The sequence below is a fragment of the Callithrix jacchus genome, chromosome 5 (assembly GCF_049354715.1).
Source record: "Callithrix jacchus isolate 240 chromosome 5, calJac240_pri, whole genome shotgun sequence".
NCBI classification, from domain to species: domain Eukaryota; kingdom Metazoa; phylum Chordata; class Mammalia; order Primates; family Cebidae; genus Callithrix; species Callithrix jacchus.
In genome coordinates this window covers 69558349-69581093 of record NC_133506.1, presented here as the reverse complement: position 1 = coordinate 69581093, position 22745 = coordinate 69558349, and the positions used below count along the sequence as shown (strand labels likewise).

The 22745-nt window shown below is 51.8% G+C and overlaps 1 protein-coding gene across 10 annotated transcripts in view; it reads right to left on the bottom strand.

Moving 5' to 3' along the window:
- Positions 1 to 16489, bottom strand: part of PEMT (phosphatidylethanolamine N-methyltransferase) — an 81925-nt gene extending 65436 nt beyond the window's left edge. The window contains exons 1-3 of one of the 10 annotated variants that reach the window (XM_078372562.1): positions 13973 to 14041; positions 13788 to 13825; positions 2565 to 2672 (exon numbers count right to left, since the gene is read on the bottom strand). In XM_078372562.1, coding sequence (XP_078228688.1) covers positions 2565 to 2657 — 93 coding nt within the window. In that variant the 5' untranslated portion in view covers positions 2658 to 2672; positions 13788 to 13825; positions 13973 to 14041. Of the gene's footprint in view, positions 1 to 2564; positions 2673 to 5726; positions 6052 to 6454; positions 6599 to 13520; positions 13719 to 13787; positions 14042 to 16401 lie in introns of those variants that run through there. The other 9 variants (XM_078372564.1, XM_008996460.5, XM_008996461.5 and 6 more) reach the window with 9 other exon arrangements.
- Positions 16490 to 22745: the final 6256 nt, after the last annotated feature.

Sequence of the window (22745 nt, the reverse complement as noted above, 5' to 3'; positions counted from 1 at the left end):
AGGGCGGGGACCCCCTTCAGCTGTGAGAGCCCAGTGTCTTCCCTGGAGAAGGCCTATGGACAGGAAAGAGCGTGGCACACCCAACACCCCAAGAGTGAGGCCCACAATGTCTTCCAACAGGGATCTTCAGTTTTTTTTTCTTTTTTGAGATGGAATCTTGCTCTGTTGCCCAGGCTAGAGTGCAGTGGCGCGATCTCAGCTCACTGCAACCTCCACCTCCTGGGTTCAAGTGATTTTCCTGCCTCAGCCTCCCGAGTAGCTGGGATTACAAGTGTGCGCCATCACGCCCAGCTAATTTTTGTATTTTTAGTAGAAACAGCATTCACCATGTTGGTCAGGCTGGTCTTGAACTCCTGACCTCGTGATCCCCAGCCCCCCACCCCCACCTCGGCCTCCCAAAGTACTGGGATTACCACACCTGGCCTTTCTGCTTTTTAAATGCTCTGGCCTCACTTCCTGTAGCTGCCATAATAAATGACCACCAACTTAGGAGCTGAAAACAACAGAAATCCCCAATCAGTTACCACTGGGCCAAATCAAGGTGTCGGCCGCGTTGTGCTTCCACCAGAGCCTTTGGGGGAAACTCCGTTTTTTGCTTCTTCCAGCTTCTGGTGGGCCTGGCCTTCCTGGGTTTGTGTCTTAGTCACTCCAGCCTCTGCCTCCACGGTCACAACAGACACTCCTGTGTGTCAACATCCCTGTGCCGCCCCATGATAATGTCTTGTTAACAGGACGCGCACAGTGGCATTTAGGGCCCATCCAGATAACTGGGACCATCTCCTCAGCTCAAGCTCCTTGACTTCATCACATATGCAAAGAGCCTTGTGTATGCGCCATATAAGACTTTAGGCCAGCCGTGGTGGCTCACACCTGTGATCCCAGCACTTTGGGAAGCCAAGGCGGGCCGATCACCTGAGGTCAGGAAATCAAGATCAGCCTGGCCAACAGAGCGAAACCCCATCTCTACTAAAAATAGCAAAATTAGCTGGGCATGGTGGTGTGTGCCTGTAATCCCAGCTACTAGGGAGGCTGAGGCAGGAGGATTACTTGAACCTGAGAGGTGGAGGTTGCAGTGGGCCAAGATTCTGCCACTGCACTCCAGCCTGGGCAACAGAGCAAGATTCAGTCTCAAAAAAAAAAAAAGAAAAAGAAAAAGAGAACCTCACAGTATGTGAACGTCTTTACAGGGCCATTTTTCAGCCTCCAAGCACCCTCTTCACCCTTCGCCACCTCATATTTATGGCATGCTAAATACGCCTGGGTGTCCGCAGGCCAGGCAGTGGCAGGGAACGACCAGGAGGCCAAGCATGGCAGCTGCAGCCCTGGCTACAGGGGCCCATGTCAGGAGGTGGGGCCAGCGAGGGACGGTGTGGGTGAGTGCAGGTGCTCCCCAGCCCAGCCAAGGCTTCTCAGTAGGAAGGGGTGTCCGGGAGGCCCGTGTTTGGCTACACCAAGCTGTCCAGTCTCAGCCCCTCCTCTGTGGGCCGGCAGCCCATCCATCCCCCAAGCGTGTCCAGCGTGTATTCTTTGGAATGCACTGTCTTTGACATGAGCAGGCCGGCCCCTACCCACTTCTCTCACCAGATGGAGAAAAATCTCGTCATAAACTAAATGAAAAACACGTCCTGTTCTGCCCTGGGATCAAGGGGTCACCTTAAATGAAAGCTGCCTGGAGCAATGTGCTGCCAGCACTGATCTTGCCTTACTCTGCAGGTTAGCCTCAGGGGTGCACAGAGCACTCAGGTCTCTGAATCAGCAAGCCCAGCCCACCCCGCTGAGCCCAGGACCACCAGCGCCCCCAGCAGGATCCATGGGAAGCAGCCCCGGAAGCACCCCAGAGACAGCCTTGGGAGAACAGACCAGGAACCCCAAGAGCTTTACCCCACAGCCTGGGGGTGCGGGGAGCATCTCAGAAAGGCTGCAGAAAGAGCTGACCGCCCTCCTCTCCCACACTTTCCTCAAAAGGCCCAGAGCCCACTTCCCACGCAGTCCACCCACCCCTTGGTGCTGGTGCTCGGGCACCCAAACATCCCCTGCCACGCTAGCTGCTTGTTTTCAACTCATGTCGGCTTGTTCCTGCTACCCAGCTCACCTGGGTCTGAGGTGTGCAGGCCATTTTGCAGGAAGTCTCACGTGGGAAAAATAATCATGTTTATGGAACACACGAGGAGTGAGGGATTCACAAGCAAATGGCTTTACTGTGTGACATGGCAGAGAGGGAAGGGAGCCCCTACTTCCTGGGCAGCCTACTTCATGAATGAGAAGGCCACCAGATTGCTGGGCACGTGTGACCAATGTCAGCCCCACACACTGGGAGGGCCACCCCTGCAGTCCTGGACCATCCTGACACCCGCCTGGGCAGCCCGATGGTTGCTGGACCCCCAAGGCGAGAGGGCAGGAAGCACCTAGTCCTCCACACCAGCCAGTGACAGACACAGGAGGGAAGGGCAGAGCTATCTGTCTGTCTGTCTGGCCAGCCAGCAGCAGCAGCCACAATCCCCTGCGTGGGGCTCACCCAGCAGCGATACTCCCATCTAGACAGTGTCAGGCACAATAGCACTTACCACATTCCAGTAGAGTGGATTGAAGGCGATGGTGAGTAGGGCAGCCACAAAGCCAGGATCCAGGGGGTCCACGTAGCCCAGGAACCAGGTCATAACGCAGAAGTCTGCCTGCAGGGACAGAGCCAGCGTCAGCACCGCCCAGACACAACAGGGCCTGTGAGCCCCCAGGAGTTGAGACAAAGTTACCCTCTGGGAACACGCCAGGAGGCCTGGGAACATCCAAGTCCAACAAAGGTTACTGCAGTGCAGTCTCAGAAAAAGTAAAGAGCTGAGACCTAATCAGCTGCCATGCCCTGTCGGGAGGGCGGCCGCCAAAGTGGGCCTGGATGCAGAATGAGGAAATCAGCACCTCTGAAGATGGGTGCCCGGCACCCCGAAGGGAAGTGACATCAACCCTGGTGTGACCAAGACCCTCTGGGATGAGGGTTCTCAGGAGCCCCAGAGAAAACCCAAGCAGCTGAAATAAAGGTAAAGAAATGCTCGACCTCACTAGGAATCAGGTAAAAGCAAATTAAAACAATAATGGTGTGCCTCTGCTCACCCACACCCAACAGGGGACCACCTTTTTTTTTTTTTTTTTGGTGGGGGGACAGAGTCTCTCTCTGTCCCAAGGTGGAGTGCAGAGGTGCGATTTTGGGTCACGGCCACAGTAAATTCCTTCAAAGAGCGCTTTGATCTCCCACATTCTGGGGAAGGGGTGGGGAGGAGATGGTCTTCTGCCCGGGTCATCCTGGGCAGGGGGTGAGCCCAGCCTCTACTCCAATCCTTGCTTCCCCAAAAGCCAGCCTCCTGACATAACTCTGCCTGCTACCAGGCCGCCTGCAAGGTGTGACCACGGGATGTCACTGAGCGCCTCAGATGTCTGTCAGTATAAAGCCATCTTCCACTACAGCCTGGCATCATTCCCATGTGTGGCCTCCCCACCTGATCCACCTGCATGCCTGAAGTGGAAACTTCATCTCACTACAGGGCCAAGGGCAGAGCTAAGCAGATATTTAACGCTCTAGGCCGGGTGCAGTGGCTCACACCTGTAAACCTACTTTAGGAGGCCAAGGTGGGTGGATCACCTGAGGTCAGGAGTTAGAGACCAGCCTGGCCAACACAGCGAAACCCTGTCTCTACTAAAAACACAAAAATTAGCCAGGTGTGGTGGTGGGCACCTGTGATCCCAGCTACTCAGGAGTCTGAGGCAGGAGAATCATTTGACCCGGAGAGGCAGAGGTTTCGGCAAGCTGAGATCACACCGCTGCATGCCACTGGGCGACAGAGCAACACTTTGTCTCAAAACAAAAAAACAAACAAACAAAATGCTGCAATGCAGGGGCCTCCTGAGGGATGAATGAGCAGACTGTAGGACCAAAGGAGCACTGCTCCTGGAATCAGTAGGCGAAATGCTGAGTGGGAGAGTGGCCGCGGCAGCAGGGGTGGGCATCAGTAAGCAAATAACTAAGAAAAGCCACTCTGCAGGCTGGGGGCAGCGCTTCATGCCTGTAATTCCAGCACTTTGGGAGGCCGAGACGGTGCGGGGTGGAGTGGGGGGGATGATCACCTGAGGTCAGGAGTTCGAGACCAGCCTGACCAACATGGTGAGAAACCCTGTCTCTACTAAAACTACAAAATTAGCCAAGCATGGTGGTGCATGCCTGTAATCCCAGCTACTCGGGAGGCCGAGGTAGGAGAATTGCTTGAACCCAGGAGGCGGAGGTTTTTGGTGCAGGGAAGGGGGGGGGAGGGGAGGCCTGTGGTGCAGCCCCGAAGCTTCTAGAACCTGGGACTAAACCTGAGGTCTGCCCTTCTCTTCAGTTTGATGATAATACCTATTAAGCACCTGATTCCAAGGCCCTGTCCCTTGACAGGGTGTGGGGAAGGTGGAAAGCTGGCTCAGGGAAGGATCCTGGCTTTGGTCATGCCTGGCACTTCGAAGTGCACTGACGGTGAGTTACCTACATGGGCACAGCAGACCATATGAGTGGGCCAGCTGCCAGGCTGCACCCATCCCTCCCCTCTCCCCATTCCCCATTCAGCCCCAGCCAAAACCTGGCCTCACCCCACCCCTCTTTGTCTCATTCCCATTACCAATCCTCCCATGTCCCATCTGTCATTCTGCCTCTTACACAGTCACCTAATCCACTCCCTTCCCCAACCCTGGCTTTGCAGGTGGCTCCCCAGGACACAACGAAAGACCTCAGTTGCCTCCTGCCTTTGGACTTCCCCCAGAGCCCTCCCCACGGACCCTTACCTACAGCCCAGCATGCTGTTAGTCAAGCCAAAGAGGAGAAAGGGCAGAGTTTGAGTCACAGAGCAGAGTCCCACTTGGCTGGGGAGGGGAAAGCAGGAAAGGCCTGGGGGACACTGAGCCTGGCGGGAAGGGACACAAGGGCATTTTCCAGAGCCAGGAAAAACTTCCCATATTGCTGGCACCTAAAAGAGGTGCATTTTCCTGAGAGTAAATGATCACAACTTCCCCACTGGGCCCTGGGGCTGCTGCCTCCCATAAGGAATTCAATTCAATGTTAGTCAATTCAATGTTAGTTGTCACCAAATGCTGAGCTCCACTAAGGAGGACCTCACTCCAGCAGGGGCTAAGAAAACACAGGACGTGAGGCCAGGCGCGGTGGTTCACGCCTGTAATCCCAGCACTTTGGGAGGCCAAGGCGGGTGGATCACCCGAGGTCAGGAGTTCAAGGCCAACCTGAACAACATGGAGAAACTCCATCTTTACTAAAAATTAAAAAAAATTAAAAATTAGCCAGGCATGGTGGCAGGCTCCCGTAGTCCCAGCTACTCAGGAGGCTGAGGCAGGAGAATCACTTGAACCCAGGAGGCAGAGGTTGCAGTGAGCCGAGATTGCACCATTGCACTGCAGCCTGGGCAACAAGAGTGAAACTCTGTCTCAAAACACAGGATCCGGCAGTGAGCAGAGACCTTATCTCTGGCCATCCTCTCGACCACCCTAAAAGTAAAGCCCAGTTGTCAGCCTACTTTCCAGATAAGAGAGCAAAGCCTCCGGAGCCCAGACAGTGACGAGCAGAGCCAGCCTGAGCAAGACCCGCCCTACTAGACAGAAAGCCCCATGAAAAAGGGACAAGGATAAAAGTGAGTGCTTCCGGGTCTTGAAACCCAAGGAGACTAGAAAGAGAGCAAAAAATATGCTTTTTTCACCTTTTGTGGGAGCCAAGATGCAGGAGGGAAACTAAGGCACTGAAAGATTAAGCAACTAACACTGGCTGAACCCAGCGGCAGTTGACATCCACCTAAGTGTCCTGATAAGGGCTGAGCCGGTCAAAGCTGGAACATGCCCTGAACTCCCCCACCACCCCCTGCACCCCATCCTCTTCCCCAGCCTCTGTCCCTCCTGCACCCAGGTCCCAGTGTCCTCAGGTCAGCCCTTCTCAGGAGAGTGGTGGTGTCCATCCAGTCACCTCAGTCACCTTGAGGCAGATTTGTGCTGCCCAGAGAAACACCTGCTTCACTGGAAAGAATGACTAATGGTTCCGAGTGGAATTCTAGGAAGCAGAGGGAAGCCCCTCCCAGTTCCCAGCTCCCGCTCCCCACTCAGAAACATGAAGGTCCCTTTCTGATAGCTGTCATTTCCAAAATTCCCTCCCTCCTGAAACAGGATCAGCAAAAAATCCAGGTCAGATGTGAGCAGAGCAGGAGACTCCCAGGTCCCACATCCGGGTTCTGTCTCCTGGTATCAGAGGCTCCTCTGATGCTGTCTGCTGCACACCTGTGACCAAGGGGAGGTCTCCCATCCACTCCCAGCCCCAGCCTTATTCATATAGCAAAGGCCCTGACTTTCCAATACCCAGTAATTCTAATGGAATCCCCCTTCAAGGCTCCAGACTGCAGAGGCCTCGGAATCTGACTAACGGAGAGGAGCTACCCACCACGGCCAGGAGGTCCGCTGAGCTGCAGAATAACTCGTGTCCCACGAGTCACTGATGAATGGCCTCAGCTGTTAACACCCCAAAGCGTGGGTAAGGAAGTGGCCTATGGAAGGAATTCACTCCACCGAGGGGTGCAGGGTTCTCAGGAGCATGCTCTGTGGTGAGGGAATGACCTGCAGCAGGTCAACACGTCACATTGTGACACATGGACAAACAGCAGGCCGGGACAGGCAAAGTCACATCGATCCCAGGCCACACACCACACATGACAAAGGGCGGGAGAATGGGTGGGAGCTGCCAGGAGAGGGAATGGGGTCCTCCTGGGACCAATCACCCCTGCAGAATCTGCCTGCATGGCCGCAGCCCCTACCACCCCAGAGTGCCCTCATGCCTAGTCACCATAAGCTGACTCAGGCAATGTTTATTTAGGGCAACTTTGGGTTAGAGCCCTGTGCCTGGCACAAAGACATAAGGATGAGTGTGTCAGAGTCTGTTTCCTCTAAGAAGTTTATCTCTGGGCCGGGTGTGGTGGCTCTCGCCTGTAATCCCAGCACTTTGGGAGGCCGAGGTAGGCAGATCACGAGGTCAGGAGTTCGAGACCAGCCTGGCCAACATTGTGAAACCCTATCTCTACTAAAATACAAAAATTAGCTGGGTATGCTGTCGCACGCCTGTAGTCCCAGCTACTTGGGAGGCTGAGGCAAGAGAATCGCTTAAAACTGGAAAGCAGAGGTTTCAGTGAGACAAGATTGTATCATGGCACTGCAGCCTGGCGACAGAGCAAGACTCTGTCTCAAAAAAAGAAAAATTTTCAAAAATTAGCTGGGCATGGTGGTGCATGCCTGTAATCCCAGCTACTTGGGAGGTTGAGGCAGAAGAATCACCTGAACCAGGAGGCGGAGGTTGCAGTGAGCCGAGATCGTGCCACTGCACTCCAGCCAGAGCAACAGAGCGAGACTCCACCTCAAAAAAAAAAGTTTATTCTCTGATCCGGTGAGGTGGTATGCACTTTGGGAGGCCGAGGCAGGTGGATCACCTGAGGTCAGGAGTTCAAGACCAGCCTGGCCAATGTGGTGAAACCCGTCTCCACTAAACATACAAAAATTAACTGGGTGTGGTGGTGCACGCCTGTAATCCCAGCTACTCAGGAGGTTGAGGCAAGAGAATGGCTTGAACCTGGGAGGCGGAGGTTGCAATGAGCCGAGGTCACGCCTCTGCACTCCAGCCTGGATGACAGAGTGAGACTCCATCTCAGAAACAAACAAAACAGCAACAACAAGAAGTGAGGTGAGGAATGAAGCAAAAGCTGACACAATTAAAGGGTGGAAAAGACACATCCACAGTTCTTAGGGCCCTCCACAGTCCTCAGTGACTGATAGAAAACGCAGGTGGAAAATCGGTGAGGATGCAGCTGACCTGAACAGCGCCATCCAGCGGCCGGACCTGACCACAGCACATGCCAACCTTGGGAACAGCCTGAAATCTCTTGCTTGGTATCAGCAAGACAGACCACACTCGGCGCCGTCAAGAAAACCTTAAATTTAAACCAATAGAAAGCATGCACAGTATACTCCCAAACCACCGCAGAATTAAACTCGAAATCAGTCACAGACAGCGATCGTGGAAGACATGCACGAGAGGGCCACACGGGAAGTCTGGGGAAATCTAGAAACATTCTGAACTGAATGAAAATGAGAATGGAACACATGAGATCTGTGGGGCCCGGCTAAAGAAGGGCTTCTATTAGTAAGAAGAAAAGTCCCAGGTCGGGAATATAAGCTTTGCCCTTAAGAAATTAGAGAAAGAGGAAGAAATTAAACCCAAAGCAGGCAGGACAAAAAAAAATTAAAGATAAGCAAAAATCAATCAAATGAAAACAGGAAAACAATAGAGAGAAAAAAAATCACACCCAACGCTGGTTCTCTGGGGAAAAACTTTTTCCCAATACTGTTGAGAAACCTCTAGCCAGCCTGACCAAGAAAAAAAGAGAGAAGACACAAAATGTAAGTATCAGAATAAGAGAGGGGACTTCCCTACTGACTTTGCAAACACTAAAGTGATAATAAGGGAATACTATTAATAACACAAATTAGATGAAATGAACTAATCCTTGCAAGACACAAACTGCCAAAATTCATTCAAGAAATAATCCTTTATCTTTTACAGGAATTGAATTCATAGCTAAAAACCTAACAAAAGAAAGCCTTGAGCCCAGATGGTTTCCCTAGATGAATTCTACCAAACATTTAAGGAAAAAATAGTTCCCGCTGGGTACAGAGGCTCAGGCCTGTCATCTCAGCACTTTGGGAGGCCGAGGGGGCAGATCACAAGGTCAGGAGATCAAGACCATCCTGGCTAACACAGTAAAACCCCATTTTTACTAAAAACACAAAAAAATTAGCCAGGCGTGGTGGCACAAGCCTGTAGTCCCAGCTACTAGGGAGGCTGAGGCAGGAGAATCACTTGAATCCAGGAGGCAGAGGTTGCACTGAGCCGAGATTACGCCTCTACACTCCAGACAGGGTGACAGAGCGAGACTCTGCCTCAAAAAAAAAAAAAAAAGAAAAAAAAATCCCAGTTTCACACAATCTCTTCCAGAATATGGAAGAGGGAGGCAGCACCTCCCAACTCATTGTATTACCCTAACACTAAAACCAGGCCAAATCCCAGCAGTTTGGGAGGCCAAGGCAGGGGGATCACTTAAGGTCAGGAGTTTGAGACCAGCTTGACCAACATGGTAAAACCCTGTTGCTACTAAAAATATAAAAACAAACAAACAAACAACAACAAAAAAAAAAAAAAAAAACAGGCATGGTGGCAGGCACACCTGCCCAGCTACTTGGGAGGCTGAGGCGAAACTGCTTGAACTTGGGAGGCAGAGGTTTTGGTGAGGTGATATCATGCCACTGCACTCCTGACAGCACGCCTGAGCGACAGAGTAAGACTCTGTCTCAAAATAAATTAATTAAATCAAATAAAACCAGACAAAGAAAAAAATCCTAAAAAAATTAAAGCTAATCAAATCCAACAATATACACAAAGGATAATATGTCAGGACCAGGCAGGGATCACCCCAGGAATCCAGAGCTGGTTCAACATTCAAAACATCAACGTAATTCATGCTTACAGCGTAATAAGGAAAAACAGTGTCATCTCAGCAGAGGCCGGGGAAACAGGCTCCGAGAGTTTCCGTCATTTGCCCGAGGTTTTCATGAGCAGCCACGGAACCTCTCAACCGTGCTCTGTCTTGACCAATGCCAAAATGTATGGCCTTGAAAACACCACAGAGTAAGTCATCTAGTGTAGCAGCCTAATGTTTATTCCAAGTAAAGTAATACAATTAAAAGATTTTCAGGGCCAGGCATGGTGGCTCACGCCTATAATCCTGGCACTTTGGGAGGCCGAGGCGGGCAGATCACGAGGTGAAGAGATCAAGACCATCCTGGCCAACATGGTGAAACCGTATTTCTACTAAAAATACAAAAAGTACCTGGGTGTGGCGGTGCACACCTGTAGTCCCAGCTACTCGAGAGGCTGAGGCAGAAGAATCCCTTGAACCCGGGAAGCAGAGATTGCAGTGAGCTGAGATCACACCATTGCACTCCAGCCTGGGCAACAGAGCCAGAGTCCATTTCAAAAAAAAAAATTTTTTTTTGGAAACGATTTTGTATAGAGGCAAATGTCTTTTCCTGAAAGGCAGTCAAGATAGCCCGCATCTGCCATCAGGGTTTGCTTCCAGCGCCCCTATTACACACAGGGACCTGTGTCCCCTGTCCCAGGACTCTCAGCCTCCTAATACAGGCCGTCTTGAAGACCGGTCTTCAAGACCACTCGACACTTAATAAAGCTTCTCTACATCCCTCATCTTATTCTGGTCTTTACCATAACCCCCTTACTGTCCCCATTCTTCTTGACACCAACACCAGGCTGGAGACATCATCACTCTTCTGCGCTGGTGAGCAGGTGAGTCTCTATGGAAAAGGGACCTGATACCTGGGCATGTGCCCTTGTTCTGAGGACCTCAGTATGCTCTGCCAGCCTGGGTGCCTGTACCCTTAGGCCCTACTAGAACCATCTTCTGAATCCTGAAGGTGCTACTCCCTGTCACAGCAAGTAGCAGACCCTGCTCCCGTCCACCTGCTGGCCCATTGCCTTCAGGCAGCTGCTCAGCTGAAGAGCAAGGCTCCAGAATCCCATGGCAGGAGGGCAAAAAGGAGCAAAAGGGCCTCAGTCAATGAGGCTGCAGCAGGCACACTCCTCACCCCAACTTTTTTTTTGTTTGGTTTTTTTTTTTTTTTTGAGGTGGAGTCTCACTCTTTAGCCCAGGCTGGAGTGCAGTGGCTTGATCTCAGCTCACTGCAACCTCCACCTCCTGTGTCCCAGTTCAAGCAATTCTCCTATCTCAGCCTCCCAAGCAGCTGAGATTACAGGCACAAGCCACCATGCCCAGATAATTTTTCTGTTTTTTTAGTAGAGACTGGAATTCACCTTGTTGGCCAGTCTGGTCTTGAACTCCTGACTTCATGATCCACCCGCCTTGGCCTCCCAAAGTGCTGGGATTACAGGCGTGAGCCACCGCGCCCGGACTTTTTTTTCTTTTTTTTTTAATTAAAAAAACCAAGATTCTGTACCTGCTGAAGCAGGCCCAGAAAAGAGCTGGTGGAGGGCCTGGTACCCAGAGCGGCACTGTTCGGTGTGATGTGGCAGCCACTGGTCACAGGCAGTGCCACAAGCTTGGAGTGTCACAGGATTAAATATTTCCGATATATATTTTTGATAAAAATAAAATATATTGTTAAAATTATTTTTGCCGGGCGCGGTGGCTCACGCCTGTAATCCCAGCACTTTGGGAGGCCGAGGCGGGTGGATCACGAGGTCAAGAGATCAAGACCATCCTGGTCAACGTGCTGAAACCCCCTCTCTATTAAAAATACAAAATATTAGCTGGGCATGGTGGCGCGTGCCTGTAATCCCAGATACTCAGGAGGCTGAGGCAGGAGAATTGCTTGAACCCAGGAGGCGGAGGTTGTGGTGAGCCGAGATCGCACCATTGCACTCCAGCCTGGGTAACGAGTGAAACTTCGTCTCAAAAAAAAAAAAAAAAATTATTTTTTCTATTTCTTTGCTATATTCCATTTCTTCTTACTAGGTTAATTTGGCTATGCATGTGGCACATGATGTTGCTACCAGACAGCACAGGGCTAGCACCTGAGATCCTGCAGCTCAGATGCCCACGGAGTGAAGAAAAACCTGGCAATTCTCTCAGGCCAAGGACTGATATATTTTAAAACCGAGATTTCTACTGAGGAGGGAGGACAACTAACATATAAGTAAATACATAATGTTGTATGTTTCTTTCTTTCTTTTTTTTTTTAAGAAAAATCCCTTGGCAACAGGAAGCTTAACTGCACCAACAAGGACAGCAGAAGAAAACAGATTGTTAGCCAATGAGGGTCACCCTGACCCAAACCTAGCCCCAGCCCTCTCCAGCTGCACAGCTCAGGGAGAAAGAAGAACGAGCAGAAAAGCCCACCCCTCACACCCAGTTAATCTCCCCTGCCCACTGGCAGGCCCCTAGCTGGGTCTGCAATGGGACACTGCCCCCTCACATCCTGTGCCCCTTCTACATGGCTCCCCACCCTTCTCCTGAGGGCAGTCCCTAGGGGTAATCATGACCTTCCATCTAGATCTGAGGGTTATCAGAGATAGATTCACTTCATGAGAACGCCGGAGCTGTAGGGGTACCTATGCCCATCACTCCTCTGACTGCATCTTGTAATTCAATGAACAGTTTACTAAAGTAATAGTCTTCTTCCTGTCCTCTGCTGAGGACCCATCTGGTCAACCCTTCGCTCCCTCAGGGCCAGGCTGCTTACCCTGGAGGGCTTCGAACCTGCCTCCCTCCACTGGGAATCTTGCCCCCTGACTGACCCTTCAGCTCTCAGATCCCACCCAGGTCCTTCCTGGGAAGGAAAACAGGGAAACAGGCTCTTGCGAATTTCAATCCAACCTCCCCATCAGCTACTCTTCAAACCACTAACAAGTGTTAGGACCTTCAGAGAACTCTCTGCCTTTCCAGGCCTACCATCCCCCTCCCTAGAATGAAAGCTCAGTGGCAGAAGAGCCCTTCACCTTCTGAATGACTTTAGGCCCTCAGCAGTCCCTGAATAAATACTGGCTGAATCAGTGAGTGAATAAATGCACATGTGAGTAAGGAATGAAGGGAGGGAAGGACTGGATTAGAGGCTGCTTGGGGCAGAGATGTGCCTTACAGGTTCCACGAAGAGTGGGTGATGAAAAAGGTGAAAGGGGCAAAGAGGAAGCTTTGACAGAAGGGAGAATGCGAGAGAGGTTGGAAATCGGAATCCATTAGAACTGGGAGCCTCGGGAGATGCCAGGACAGGCACTCTCTGACACACTTAGAACTCAGTAGAGGGCAGCCTCAGCAGGCGAATCAGTCCCACCCATCCTGGCCCCGAAAGGGGTGGGTGGTGGTGTGCAGTCTGCTTAGCCCCGGCTGGGAGAGAGCCAGGGTCCCCACCACTCTCATGGTGGGCAAAGCTGGCCTCCTGACCCTGGGGGATAGACGGGAGCAGGGGCCACACGACACACTCCCAAACATATAATCGGCCCCCTTCACCCTCGCCCACGCTCGTCACACACAGCCTCGGTCATACACACTCACACTCCCGCACACTCAGACCACCACGTAATTTCAGTGAGACATACACAATCCCAAAGACTCACGCACAATCTCTGAGACCCACACAATCTCAGGGCCACACACAGGCACACACCCAGACGAACTCAGGAACGCCCCTCTCTGATACACGCAACCTGAGGTTTACACGCGCGCGTATACACACACACACACACAGCTGGCGCTCCCGCTAGCGGCGCCCCGCCCCTACCACGCCACGCCCACCTCCCCGCCCCCGTTGCCTGGGAACTGGCAGCCCCGCCCCCCCCGCCCCACCCCGGCGTTGAAGGCGCCGCAAGCCTTCACGCCCAGCGGGCCTTCCAGATCCCTCTCCCACTTTCCGCCGCAGTCCGGTGCAGTTAGTACCTGTCTGAAATCAATATTGCCGAGGCCTCCGCAGCAGTCAGTCCCCGCCACCGAGCTGCTCGTAGGCTCGGATCCCTGGTCCCCAGATCCCTTCATCCGGGGGCCGCCTCAGGAGGGACCTAGCGCCCCCCCTCCTCCCCCCCCCTCCCGCGCAGCCACGCGCTCCCGGAACCGGCCCTAACACGCCGGGAAAGTGCCACCCGCCCGGCCGCTTCCCCGGTGACCCCAACTTATCTCGGCCTTCTGGGAAATGTAGTTCCACTTCACCTCGAAGAGCCTCTTTATCTGGGAGCTTGCGACAGCGTCTAGAGGAACCGAGAACTACAAGTCCCAGTGTCGTTCGCGGCAGAGCCGGCCGGTTCTGCGGCAGCCACGCGGCAGTATCCCCTTGGATCCTGCCTCCCGCCCTGTGCCTTTGATCGCTGGCTGCTGCACCCGACCCTCCAACTGACCTAGCGTCCCTGTCCTAGGCTGGCGGCGGTGGGGCTAGAGGCCGGCGGCAGCTGGTCGTAGCTATAAGTAGCTTCCCGCGCAGCCTCCTGTGGACTTGGACTTTGGCCGGGGCCCCCCGCCCCCTTCTGAAATTCGCTTTACTCTGGAGGTGGTGCGGGACGAACACTGCCTGGAGCCTCCCGCCCCCGCGGCGCTCAGGATCTTTAGCTCCACCAAAGACCCCTCCTCCACTCAATTTTTCCTTCATTCATTCTCTCATTCACTCTCGAGTATTTGCTTAACAAGTCTGTGCGCTGAAGGTAACTGTAGGGAACAACACAGAGTCCCCCGCCCTTGCTGCCTCCTGACTGAGATAAAAGACAAACCATAAATAAAGGGTTATAATTTGGATGAGTACTGTGATGGAAAAATGGGATTGGCTATAATGGTAGGGAGGGATGCTGCCTTAGAATGAGCAGGGGAGGTGCCAGACGTGCCAAGTGTGAGGGCAGGGCAGACAAGGAAGACGGATGATTTGTGCAAAGGCCTGGAGACAGGACAGGGGTCCCTCAGGAACGGAGAAAAGACCGGTGAGCCGTGGAGTACTGATGGAGAGGGCCAAATAGGAGGGAAACGTTTAGATAACTGGGTCCCAGAAGAACCCCTTTTGTAGGCCGGGTGCAGTGGCTCACGCCTGTAATCCCAGCACTTTGAGAGGCAGAGGCAGGCGGATCACCTGAGGTTGGGAGTTGGAGATCAGCCTGACCAACATAGAGAAACCCTGTCTCAACTAAAAATACAAAATCAGCGGGGGGTGGTGGGGCATGCCTGTAATCTCAGCTACTCCTGAAGCTGAGGCAGAAGAATTGCTTGAACCCTGGAGGCATAAGTTGCCCCGAGCCCCGAGATCCTGCCACTGAACTGCAGCCTCTCAACAAGAAACTCTGTCTCAAAAAAGAAAAAAAAAAAAACATTCTTTGTAGCCAGGTGTTATATTATATGGGGAAATAGACTGAGATGTTCCAAAATTTGCTCGGTCACCCAGCCTGCTGGGGCCCAGGCAGGACTTCTGCAAAGGCAGTTCCTTCCTGCTCCAAGTAGCCCATTTCTCTCCACCTTGGCCCACAGCTCCTACCAGTATTGAGCATTTACTGAGCACAGGCTGAGTTATAGGTAGTCCCAATCTTCACAACATCGCTAGGATAGGGCAGGCCAGCCAAGGCAACAGGAAAGACACTGGCTTTCCTGACACTGGCTTTACTAGCTCTGTGACTGAGCCCTCCTTCATTTTCCTCAAAAGGGAAATACATGTTGATAAAACTCATTACCCAGGAACTGGCCTGTGGGAAGTGCTCAGGAAGCACTGGCCATTGGCGGGGCTTGGGACACAGGCTCAGGGCTGGTTCTGACTTAGCACTGTTGTTTTGTTTTGTTTTGTTTTGTTTTGTTTTGAGACGGAGTTTCGCTGTTGTTACCCAGACTGGAGTGCAATGGCATGATCTCGGCTCACCGCAACCTCCGCCTTCTGGGTTCAAGCAATTCTCCTGCCTCGGCCTCCTGAGTAGTTGGGACTACAGGCACGCACCACCACGCCCAGCTAATTTTTGTATTTTTAGTAGAGACGGGGTTTGACCTTTTTGACCAGGATGGTCTCAATCTCTTGACCTCGTGATCCACCCGCCTCGGCCTCCCAAAGTGCTGGGATTATAGACGTGAGCCACCGCACCCGGCCAGCACTGTTGCTAATGAGTGTCAGGAGCCTTTCCCTGCTCAGTGTCCAGGCAGAGCTGCTAGAGGCAGAGCCATTTCTTAGGAGCCCCCAGCAGTGGGAGGGCTCCTAGCAAGCCTCTCCTCCTCCCCGCTACCACATAACCACTTCACCAGTGCTCCAGTCTTCTCGCCTACCTAGTCACTCTTGTTAAGCCCAGAAAATGAATTTTTGTGTGTTTGCTTTATCTGAGAACAAAGAAAGGAAACCATAAGAGGGCATACCCAAACTGATGCAATCCGATCCTCCACCACAGCCTACCCCACCCCCCACTACCCTTCCTCTGTGAAAAGCAAACACCCACCCAGAAGCCAGATTTGCGACCCGGCATGGTGGCTCACGCCTGTAATCCCTACACTTTGGGAGGCCAAGGCAGGTGGATCACCTGAGGTCAGGAGTTGGGAGACCTACCTGACCAACATGGCGAAATCCCATCTCTGCTAAAAATACAAAAATTAGCCCGGCATGGTGGCACATGCCTGTAATCCCAGCTACTAGTGGGGCTGAGGCAGAAGAATCACTTGAACCTGGGAGGCAGAGGTTGCAGTGAGCCGAGATCAAGCCACTGCACTCCAGCCTGGGCCACAGAGTGAGACTCCACCTCAAAAAAAAAGACAAACGACAAAAAAAAAACAAAACAAAAAAAACCCTCCTGCCAAAGGTACTTTTGGGCACAAGTACTTGCCTGGGTCCTGCAGAAGCTCCCAAGTCTGTGAGACTGTGGAGAAACTATCCAGGCCAACCTCCCTCACTGGAACATTCCTTCTGTGAGAGGTTCCCCTCCTCCTGAGGTAGCCTGCTCCACTGCTCGGCAGGGGTGGTCATTGCTGATACCCATCAACCCAAAGTCACCCTTCCTGAAGCTTTAACAAACAAAGTTCCTTTCTACCCTCAGGGTTATCTCTCTTTGCCCCTTGATTGAGCTCTTTAAATACAAGAAACCATTTATCACGGAACAGCTCCCAGTCCGCTCAGGGGCAAACTGCCTGATGACCTCTCTGGTCTCTACCCCCTCCTCCCTGACTCCTAAGTTCTGAATCAGGCTGCAGAAGCACCCAGTAATCATGAAAATGGAGGGTTTAGTACTAAAATTAACATTTGCTTATTGGGTGACTGGGTAAAATCTAAACCTTTCCCTACTCTGAATCTATTTTCTGTTCATAAAATATGATAATATATCTATTGTAGACTATCTCTCGAGTATAGTATCTTGAGTATAATAATATCTCTTGAGTGAGGCTGTGTGAGGATTAGAGGTAATAACGCTTACAAAAGTGCCTGGCATACAGTGGGTTCTAAGAACCAGGCTGGGCGCAGAGGTTCTCATGCCTGTAATCCCAGCACTTTAGGAGGCCAAGGCAGGCGGATTGCTTGAGCCCAGGAGTTCGAGACCAGCCCAGGCAACATGGCAAAACCCCATCTCTAGAAAAAAAAGAAATTAGCAGGGTGTGGTGGTACATGCCTGTAGTCCCAGCTACTCAGGAGACTAACCCAGGAGATAGAGATTTCAGGGAGCTATGATCCCGCCTCTGCACTCCAGCTTAAAAGATATGACACCCTGTCTCAAAAAAAGAAAGAAAGAAAGAAATATTTCCCTCCTTTCTTTTCTTTTTTTGAGACAGCATCTCACACTGTTGCCCAGGCTGGAGTGCAGTGGCATGATCTTGGCTCACTGCAAACTCTGCCTCTCAGGTTCAGGCAATTCTCCTGCCTCAGCCTCCCGGGAAGCTGGGATTACAGGTGCGCGCCACCATACCCAGCTAATTTTTGTATTTTTAGTAGAGATGGGGGTTTCACCATGTTGGCCAGGCTGGTCTTGCACTCCTGACCTTGTGATCCACCCACTTCAGCCTCCTAACGTGCTGGGATTACAGATGTGAACCACCTCACCTGGCTCCCCCCTTTCTATATAATTGAGATTTGGTTAAGGTCACACTCATGGACATGCTGCTGGGATTTAGGACACCACTGGGGGCCAGCAGAGCTGGCTGACAGCTCACGGACCTGCTGAATTCTTGGGAGGAGATGGGTGGGAAGGGGCCAGGATGGGCAGCCGGAGCTGCTCCCCAGACAGCGTGTACTGCTGGTGATCAGAAACCCTATTGTCATTGGGAGTGCGTTAAAACCAGGAGGGTGGTGGAGGGCTATGGCCACAATGCCCAGCACTCTCTTCACAGACTCAGGCCTGATTGCCCTAACCCTGCCCCTGGTGGTGCCAGGAACCAGCGAGCAGTAGGTTCAGCGGGAGCCAGGGTGGGACCTGGGGCAGGGCAGAGGTCGTCTAGAGATGTATGCCCTGATTACGAGTTCCCTCCCCATTCCCATCCGCCCTGAGCTTTGGAACCCCCTTCCCCAAGGACCTACTTCTTGCTGGGAAGAGGGCACAGGAGTGAAGTCACCTGAACCCAGTTGTCCACAGCATGGGCCAGCCTGGGGAACACCGGCAAGGATGTTGGCGCTGGCAGGGCCTCCCTGCCCTTCAGAGTCCATGGTGTCCACAGAGCACAAACGCCCACCTTCCTGCTGCCTCCGGAGGTCTACACCCCAGGACACAGCACCATAGTGCATCTGCCTGCGCTGTGCCTCCCGCCTGGGTTGCTCTTCCCCATGTTTCCTCCAGCAGCCTCCTCACCTCCTCTGAGAGGTGTTCTGCTCAAGTTCCACCTCTCCACCCTGCTGAACATGCCTATGCTCGTCATGGCCCTCTCCCAATTTTGTTTCTCTCCATGGGCCATATCATTTAACAAACATATTTAGCGTATTTATTTCTTTTGTATAGTGTCAATCCCTGTCCATCCCTTATCTCTTGGAAAGGGGAACTTCACCAAGCAGGGATTTTTTTTTTTTTTTTTTTTCGGAGACAGTCTCGCTCTGTCGCCCCGACTAGTGCAGTGACACGATCTTAGCTCACTGCAACCTCTGCCTCCCAGGTTCCAGCAATTCTCCTGTCTCAGCCTCACAAGTAGCTGGGACTACAGGTGTGCACCACCACGCCAGGCTAATTTTTGTATTTTTTTTTCTTTGAGACGGAGTTTCGCTCTTGTCATCCAGGCTAAAGTACAGTGGCGTGATCTCCACTCACTGCAAACTCCACCTCCTGGGTTCAAGTGATTCTCCTGCCTCAGCCTCCCAAGTAGCTGGGATTATAGGTGCCCGCCACCACACCTGGCTAATTTTTTTTATATTTTTAGTAGAGATGGGGTTTCATCCTATTGGCCAGGCTGGTCTTGAATTCCTGATTTAAAGTGATCCTCACGCCTTGGTCTCTCAAAGTGCTGGGATTACAAGCATGAGCCACCACACCTGGCTGCTTATTTATTTATTTATTTATTTATTCTTTTTTTTTTTTTTTTTTTTTTTTGAGACGGAGTTTCGCTCTTGTTACCCAGGCTGGAGTGCAATGGTGCGATCTCAACTCATTGCAACCTCTGCCTCCTGGGTTCAGACAATTCTCCTGCCTCAGCCTCCTGAGTAGCTGGGATTATAGGCACGCGCCAGATAATTTTTTGTATTTTTAGTAGAGACGGGGTTTCACCATGTTGACCAGGATGGTCTCGATCTCTCGACCTCATGATCCACCCGCCTCAGGCTCCCAAAGTGCTGGGATTACAGGCTTGAGCCACCGCGCCCGGCCTGGCTGCTAATTTAGTAGAGACAAGGTTTCAGCATATTGGCCAGGCTGGTCTCAAAGTCCTGAGCTCAGGTGATCTGCCCACCTCTGCCCCCCAAAGTGCTGGGATTACAGGCATGAGCCACAATGCCTAGCCCTTTTTTTTTTCCTTTGAGACAGAGTCTTGCTCTGTCACTCAAGCTGGAGTGCAGTGGCTCGATTTCAGCTCACTGCAACCTCCACATCCCAGGTTCAATTGATTCTTCTGCCCTCAGCCTCCCTAGTAGCTGGGATTACAGGCAGGTGCCACCATGCCTGGCTAATTTTTTTTCCTTTTTCTTTAGTAGAGACAAGGTTTCACCATGTTGGCCAGGCTGGTCTTGAACTCCTTACCTCACCTCAGGTGATCTGCCCACCTCAGCCTCCCAAAGTGCTGGGATTACAGGGGTGACCCACTATGCCTGGCTTTTTTTTTTTTTTTTTAAGAGACAGGGTGGTTCATGCCTGTAATCCAAGCACTTTGGAGGCCAAGGTGGGTGGATCACCTGAGGTCGGGAGTTCAAGACCAGGCTGACCAACATGGTGAAATCCAGTCTTAAAAAAAAAAAGAAAAAGAGACAGGGCCAGCCAGGCTCAGTGGCTCACACCTGTAATCCCAGCACTTTGGGAGGCTGAGGCGGGCAGATCACTTGAGGTCAGGAGTTCAAGATAAGTCTGGCCAACATGGTGAAACCCTATTTACTAAAAATACAAAACATTAGCAGGGCGTGGTGGCAGGTGCCTGTAATCCCAGCTACTTGGGAGGCTGAGGCAGGAGAATCTCTTGAACTCGGGAGGCTGAGGTTGCAGTGAGACTATATCTCAAAAATAAAAAGACAGAGACAGGGTCTTGCTATGTTACCCAGGCTGGGTTTAAACTCCTGAGTCCAAGAGATCCTCCTGACTCAGCCTTCAGAATAGTTGAAACTGCAAGTGCATGCCACCATGCCTGGCTAAGGGCAGGGATGTCTGTCTCTTTTTTTCTTTCTTTTCTTTTTTTTTTTTTTTTGAGACAGAGTTTCGCTCCTGTTACCCAGGCTGGAGTGCAATGGTGCAATCTCAGCTCACCACAACATCCGCCTCCTGGGTTCAAGCAGTTCTCCTGCCTCAGCCTCCCAAGTGCTACACTACAGGTGTGCGCCACCATGCCCAGCTAATTTTTGTATTTTTAGTATAGACGGGGTTTCACCGTGTTGACAAGGATGGTCTCGATCTTTTGACTTTGTGATCTACCCGCCTCGGCCTCCCAAAGTGCTGGGATTACAGGTGTGAGCCACCGCACCCGGCCTCTTTTTTTTTCTTTTTTGAGACAGAGTCCCACTCTGTTGCCCTGGCTAGAGTGCCGTGGCAAGATCTTGGCTCACTGCAACCTACACCTCTTGGGATCAAGCGATTCTCCTGCCTCAGCCTCCTGAGAAGCTGGGATTGCAGGCCACCATGCCTGGCTAATGTTTTTGTACTTTTAGTATACTTGGGGTTTTGCCATGTTGGCCAGGCTGGTCTTGAACTCCTGACCTCAGGTAATCCACCCACCTCGGCCTCCCAAAGTGCTGGAATTACAGGCCTGAGCCAGTGCACCTGGTCCTGAGGGCAAGGATTTCTTTCTCTTTCTTTCTTTCTTTCTTTCTTTCTTTCTTTCTTTCTTTCTTTCAGACAGAGCCTAGCTCTGTTGCCCAGGCTGGAGTTCAATGGTGCTATCTTGGCTCACTGCAACCTCCGCCTCCCAGGGTCAAACGATTCTCCTGTCTAGGCCTCCCGAGTAGCTGGGATTACAGGTGCGCACCACCACACCTGGCTAATATTTGTATTTTTAGTACACACCGGCTTTCAACATGTTGGTCACGCTGGTCTAGAACTTCTGGCCTCAGATGATCTGTCCACCTGAGCCTCCCGAAGTGCTGGGATTAGCTGTGCCCTGCTAGAGGGCAGGGATATCTGTCTGTTTGTACAAACTCCTCTCCTGGGCACCTAGCTCTGGCACAAAGCAGGCACTGAATATCCAGTGAGTGAATGAATACTGTAGCTCTGTTCCTCCTACATTGGGTAACCTTGGGAAAACCACTTTTCTGGGCCTCAGTGACCATGTCTGTGGAATGGGGAGGGTGACCAAATCTGTTACCCAAATAAGAGACCAAACCCACCTGCTAAGATTGAAGTTTGAATGGGAGCAGTGGCTCATGCCTGTAATCCCAGCATTTTGGGAGGCCAAGGAGGGTGGATCATGAGGTCAGGAGTTCAAGACCAGCCTGGCCAAAATGGTGAAAGCCCATCTCTATTAAAGATAAAAAAAAATTAGCCAGGCATGGTGGCAGACACCTGTAATCCCAGCTACCTGGGAGGCTGAGACAGGAGAATCACTTGAACCTGGGCGGCAGAGGTTGCAGTGAGCCGAGATCATGCCACTGCACTCCAGCCTGGGAGACAGAGTGAGACTCTGTCTCAGAAAAAAAAGATTGAAGTTCCTGGTCTGCGATGGTGGCTCACGCCTGTAATCCCAACACTTTGGGAGGCTAAGATGGGTGGATTGCTTGAGCTCAGGAGTTCAAGACCAGCCTGGGAAACATGGTTAAGTCCTGTCTCTACCAAAAAAAAAAAAAATTAGCTGGGCGTGGTGGCATGAGCCTATAGTCCCAGTTACTCAAGAGGCTAAGGTGGGAGGGTCACTTGAGCCTGGAAAGTTGAGGCAGCAGCAAACCATGATGGCCCACTACACTCCAGGCTGGGCAGCAGAGTGAGACCTTGTCTCAAAAAACAAAACAAACAAAAACCTAACCGTGGAAATAACGGCTAATCTGTCTGAGCTCTTGCTGGCTGCAGGCCCTAAACTCAGCACTTTAGGACCACATTTTTAGCCAGGCACAAAGGCTCACACCTGTAATTCCAGTACTTTGGGAGGCTGCCGTGAGCGGATTGCTTGAGGTCAGGAGTTCGAGACCAGACTGGCCAACATGGCAAAACCCCATCTCTACTAAAAATTCAAAAATTAGCCAGGCATAGTGATATACATCTGTAGTCCCAGCTACTCTACTCAGGAAACTGAGGCAGGAGAATTGTTTGAATCGGGGAGGCGGAGGTTGCAGTGAGCAGAGATCAAGCCACTGCACTCCAGCCTGGGCTACAGAGCAAGACTCCATCTGAAAAAATAAATAAATAAATAAATAAAATAAAGAGCACATTTTCTGTAAGTCTCACAACAGCCCTGTGAGGTAGGGCATGTTATTCTCCCTTTCCAGATGAGGAAATTGACTTAAGTGGACGGGAGTGGCCCACAGTCATACAGCTGAGTAAGTGTCGTGTTGAAAACTGCTGGTCTGATGAAGGCAAAACGTCTTCCTCACCACGGCCTTGAGATCCTGGATGGTCCGGGCCCAGCCCA